The following is a 5,984-nucleotide window of genomic DNA, read 5'->3' as shown; positions in this document are numbered from 1 at the left end:
CCCCCCCCCGGCCTGCTGTTTACACACCCGGCTCCTCATTCACAGCTCAATCACCGTTTCCTTCCAAATAGGTCACGGCGAAAGCAGCCAGTTGGAGCACCAGATGAAGGGATTATCCTCAGTGCCGTTCAAATTAGACTCCATTTCCCCAGCAGGTGTTTTATTTTATTTTTTTTAACGCGTCAGGGAGGGAGTTTGATTTAGCTGCAGGGGAAGGCGTGTGAATGAGTGAGTGTCCTTGTGCGTTTGGAGGGAGAGAGCCACGAGAGGAGGAGAGGGAAAAAAATCATTGGTGACCTATTTTCTTTTTTTTTTTTTTTTTGACAGGCTGAATGAACGTCTCTGTTGTATCTCAGGCCCGGTTGGTTATTTCACACAGTAATTTAGGTGCTAGATTCACTTTGTCTTGTTGAGATATTATTTTTACTGCACTTAATATCTACAATAAAAAATAACAGACCCTATAATTAAATTGTTGCCTACTTTTAAACCAAGTAAACAGAGAGAAAATGGTTTCCCTTGAGACTAAATTTAAGAGACAGTCCTTGGAATAAGAAAAAAAAATTAGGAGTTCCCTGCTTGGAGATCTCAAAGAAATCATACAGTCAGGATCTAGTGGCCAGTTCAAAACTTTTACTTCACTAATGTCAAAACTAAAAATATGATGTTTCCAATAGATCCATCCACTTTCTAACACCCTTGTCCCTTAGTGGGGTCAGGAGGTGCTGGTGCCCATCTCCAGCTATCGTTCCAGGTGAGAGGCGGGGTCACCCTGGACAGGTCGCCAGTCTGTTGCAGGGCAACACAGAGACACACAACCATGCACACACACACACACACACACACACCTAGGGGCAATTTGGAGAGGTCAATTAACCTGATAGTCATGTTTTTGGACTGTGGAAGGAAACCGGAGTACCCGGAGAAAACCCACATATGCACAGGGAGAACATGCAAACTCCATGCAGAAAGACCGGGGCCGGGAATCGAACCCAGAACCTTCTTGCTGCAAGGCAGCAGCTCTAACAACTGCAGCACTGTGCAGCCCTTTCCAATAGATGAGATATGCAATTAAAATCACATGTGAATAAGTTTGTTCACACAATAAGTCATTAAAAAAAAAAAAGAAAAACTTCATGTCTTCTTTGTGGTTTGTGCCAGTGGCAAGATCCACATCACATGACTCAAATGATGCCAAAAGTGTTTTCATTACAGTTTTGCGAAACAAATCAATTTGATGCGGTCAAAGAAATAAATAAAAATAAATAAAAAAAACCAAGCAAACAAACAAAAACTAAACAAACCAACAAAGAAACAAACGAAAAACAAGCAAAAACACCTCATTCTAGTGTCAAAGCTTTTATCGCGAGTTTTTATCTTAAGTTGCCATGTTTCCATTAAGCGAATTTATTTTCCATATGTAAAATTTCACAATGATATGGAGATTTATAAAGTTTTAACCGATACTCTCACTACAGTAGTGCCACTGAATCCAAATGACTCTAAAAGACCTTGCTCATATTTAGCAATCCTTTCAGTAAAAGACAGTTATTTATGAATAATGATGACTGTATAAGTACTAAGTCATGTTATGGTGGTTTGTATCTTGTTGCTCAGTAGAGAGACCGTATATTTTTATTCATAAAAAGTTTGAATGTATCCAAAATCGTACAGTAAAATACTGAACTCTCTTCATTCATAAACGTGTGGGTTATTTCCCTGGATTTTGACTCTCAGGCATCTTTTAGATATTTGAATGAAAAAAAACAAAACACACGTGCTTGTCATTTGTGTGACCGGTGTGTCATTAACCTCTTTGGCGGGTTTTAGCCCCAGCATTACCCGTTCAGATGAAGCGAGAGTATGACGTAGGCTCCGAAATTAAAATTCTCTCAGAAATGAAGAGAAAATTAACTTGCACGATGCGATAATTCTGAGTTTTCTATTGCCAAGCAGGTGAGATGAGCTGCGTTTGCATTTAATCAATGTAATGCTTTTAGCGGATAAGAATTTAATAAATCTCAGATCACTGTCCCCAAACCGGAACAATAAAAAAGCGTCCACACACACACACACACACTGAACTAAACTTTTTCTGACCTTAGCCCAAGAAAAGTAGTGAAAACTAAGAAAAAAAATTAACACATTCCCAAGGAAGACGACATTAAACAAGGTTCCATCTGCACACAACCACTTTTTGCATACCGACTTTTCAACAATTTACTTCATATTTGATGATACCAGACGCCACACAATAAATTAATTCCGCCTATTATTATTTTTTATATTAATCACCATTGTCTGTCAATATTTTGCTATGAAACTGTTTTATGAAATTTTTGACAAAAATATGAGAGAAACACTTGAGAGCGGTTACATTCACAGAGTTCACGAGGTCTACCTTCCAAACTGAAGTCCAGCAGAACATAATCATACACGGTGTCTGTCTTGGTCTCCACCTGGGGTCTCTTCAGGGTGGAGTAGATTTTCCCGGGACTGCTGTCCTCCGGGTCTTCCAGTTTCCTCAAGCCGCAGCCCATGTTCCCTGAGGCGGGGAGAGACGCTCTCTCGGCGGGGTTTGGAGCAACTCAGGAGCCGCCGCCGGTGGACTGTGGAGACTTCAGCTTCTAACTGGACCGCTCCATCCCTCCTCCGTCGGCGCTAATTATCCCTTATTGATGAATGCAAAGCACGAATGATGGCAACAGGAAGGGAAAAGCGGAAAGCTGCGGAAACATCCAGCGCAGCGGGTCTAACTTTGAAAGAGTCCCGCAGCAGAGGATGCTGCTGCTGGGGTTGCGTGGACGGGGCAGAGCGGCGCGCTTCTCCTGGAGAAAAGTTTCCACCCCGTAAACAAGTTCACGAGCGGAAAAAACATCACTTCCGCCCAAAACTTCAGAATAAAGCAATAAGGAAGCAAATGAAAGGGGGGACGACTCGAAAGTATTTGGGTGAGTAATGAAGCAGCATTGTGCTCAAATTAATCGAAAATTAATTCGGAAAGTATTTATACGGTTCTCGCCATTCTCTCTCTCTCTCTCTCTCTCTCTCACACACACACACACACACACACACACACACACACTACACACACATTTTGTTGCTACAGTTTTGTTTCTGGATGGATTTAATAAATTTTGCCTTAATATATTAGATGAAAAAAAGTTTTTTTCTTTTTTGCAAAAAAATAAAGTGCATAAATATTCACCCCATTATTTCATTGTTGAAGCACTTTGGCTCATTTTCACACACCTGTTTTCACCATTTCCTCCCATTCTTCTCTGCAGATCCGCCTGAGCTCATTCAGGCGGTGTCAGTGAAACAGCAGTTTTAGGTCTTATAATCCGGGAGGTTCATCTGGATTTATGTCCAGGGTTTGGCCTGGACAGCCAATCAAGGACAGTCTCAGTCTGCTCCTGAAGCCTCTCCTGTTTTATCTTGGCTGCTTGCTTAGAGTCATTTTTATTCTGGAGGATGAGTTCCAACAATGAGGTCTCAGGTCCAGATCATATATTGCAGTTGTCATGTCACCATCCCCACAGGAGGATGCTGCCCCCACCAAGCTTCATGGTGGGCTCAGTTGAAAGTGATGAGCAGTGACTGTGTTCCTACACAGACACAATGTTTTGAGTCCAATGCTGATCTTCAGGGTGATTCTCCTGTCCCGTAAGACCATCAGTTCCAAAAACTACACACATAAAAAACATACTTTTTTACCCTGGCATACAAGATGAAAAGCTTGTGGGGTCCATTATGCCCAGTTCCTTAAGACTGCAGGAGGGCTAAGAGAGAGAGAAAAATAATGAGCATCTGGCTGACTGCTATTTAAGCCTAAAGAGTCTTCAGTGGAAACTTGAGAGTGAAAAAGGTCAGAGGTCAGCAGAACCTCAGTGGGGAGGTTCCCCCTTCACCTCCTAGAGCTCAGGCTGTTCTGGGTGTTGTTACTCAGCAGCAGTCTGGGTTTGAGTTACAGCTCTGAGCCCTTCAGCTCAGTGTCAGACATGCACTGATTGGTTAAATGACTTCCTGCTTCATTGTGCCACTTACAGAAGAAGAGCAGATGGCTACAGAGTCTGTGACACGAGGAACCGAGGAATCTTTTCGTTTGTTGATTTATGATTCCGTTAGCCTTTTCTGTTTTTTGCTGCCGGTGTTCTGTAATCTCTGTGTGCTGCTGCCAGTTTTGACCGGGATTCTCTTGCAAAAGACATTTTTAATCTCAGTGGGGATTTTCCTTGTGAAATCAAGGTTAAAAACATAAACAATAATTTAGAAAGATCTACTGCTGCGTTTTTAAACCGTGTACACAAAAGATTTTACCAATAAATATTTCTCACAGACTGCTATAGATTTAATGGCATGGCAGTTTTCTTCTGTAGTAACTGGGTCTTACTTCGGCGCCATCTTGTGATGCAACCAGGGTAAGTCAAACGTAAGTGACAGAGGTTGAGTATGTGAAGCGGAGGGAGTTGTGATCGATTTATCTGTGGCTTTGGAGGAAGAAGCCGGGTGGAGTGATGAAGAAGAAGGACCTGCTTCTACTGGAGGACTGCAGCTGTTTATTGAGCCATATAGTTCAGGAAGCAACAACGACTCCAACGTTTTTGGGCCGACAGACGAGGGTGGAAATCTGTAGCCTTCAAACCACTGAATGGTTTGAAGCACATGCACATATTTAATAATTGTTCATCTTTAATTCTGGTTTAATTCAAACAAACCAGTTACTTTAACTGGTTCCAGGTAACAACACATGAATGTTCTGATTTTGGCTTTCACTCACCAGCCGGTCTATTCCTCCTATCTCCAAGTCTTGAATTCAATTTTCTTCTTCTGTTAAATATTACCATATTATCATTTGTTTTTTGTTTTTTTTTTGCAGTAAAGATGGATTATCAGTTAATGTCATCCAGCATCGGAACCTCACTTGTTACTACCTGCAGAAAGAAAGCAAGAATATATTACTGTATTCAAACGATTCACAGTGTTATGGAAATGTCATTTATCAAGGAATGAGAAGCTGTTTCAATAATTAGAGAAAGATTAATCTTTGTCTTTAAGTTTCTTTATTTGAAGGCAAAAGCGTTGGAAGACCCGACTCACTGAACGCAGTCAGGAGAAGAGCCCTGAACGACACACATCACATGGTTATAGAGTCACAGCAAGGAAAAGACCCACCCAAAGTCTGACCTTATCTCTATTAGCAGATGGACCACAGAGACAATCCTGACCCCCAGCTCATGAACCGTCCCTCACCTCTTGGAGGGGACGATTTTACGGCAGGAAAGAGAACCGATAAGGATTTCAGGAGAAACTTCTGATTCTTCTTTGTCACTCGTGGGTTCAGGTCAAACCAGGGTACAAACTACATTCCACATTCAGTCCTTTAAGACGATTTCCAGATCGAGCATTTTACCCAAGATGTCTTCAGGTCTCTTCTGCCATCACAGCTGTGGAAACATCTAAACATTATCTGGAAACTTCTTTAATGGAAAAACACATGTTGCAGAAACACAAAAATACAGCAGATATAATCAGTAAATAAATGGTAAAAAGTTTCATCAGTTCCATCAAAGATGAAATAAGGCTAAAAATGACATTTTCTATTACAACAGTTAGACTAATTACAGTCCTGATGTTTGTTGGTGAGCCTCAGGTCACAGTGTCTTCAGTGGGAAAGAATCACAGAGTTCATGAAACTATTTGCAGCATGAAATGGATAAAAAAACAACTCTAATTAGTCTAAATGTGTGTAGGTTTTGCTTTCACAACTCTGTTCACCATTTCAACATATCTTTTTAATTTTTTAATGAGAATCTCTAACAAAACCAAACAACATTTAACTCCTGGAACCTGCTCGCCGTGTTTCATGAAATGATTGTGGAACTGAGCGGCGGTTCGGACTGTGGAGTTTCTTCTGGGAGAATAAGAGGAAGGAGAAGCAGGAAGGAAACAGGATGAGACAGGACAAGTTGAAAAATTAAAAT

At 41.2% G+C, this 5,984-nt stretch overlaps 1 protein-coding gene across 1 annotated transcript in view; it reads right to left on the bottom strand.

Annotated features, from left to right (window-relative positions):
* rftn2 (raftlin family member 2) overlaps nt 1-2,913 on the bottom strand; it is a 22,190-nt gene extending 19,277 nt beyond the window's left edge. Inside the window, exon 1 of the mRNA XM_007578876.2 lies at nt 2,402-2,913. Within this exon, the coding sequence (XP_007578938.1) occupies nt 2,402-2,540 (139 nt within the window). The 5' untranslated portion in view covers nt 2,541-2,913. The remainder of the gene's footprint in view (nt 1-2,401) is intronic.
* Between the last annotated feature and the right edge of the window lie 3,071 nt (nt 2,914-5,984).

The sequence above is a fragment of the Poecilia formosa genome, unplaced genomic scaffold (genome assembly GCF_000485575.1).
Source record: "Poecilia formosa unplaced genomic scaffold, Poecilia_formosa-5.1.2 Scaffold496, whole genome shotgun sequence".
NCBI lineage: Eukaryota > Metazoa > Chordata > Actinopteri > Cyprinodontiformes > Poeciliidae > Poecilia > Poecilia formosa.
Note: the sequence above shows the minus strand (reverse complement) of the source record. Positions and strands in the feature narration are given on the sequence as shown.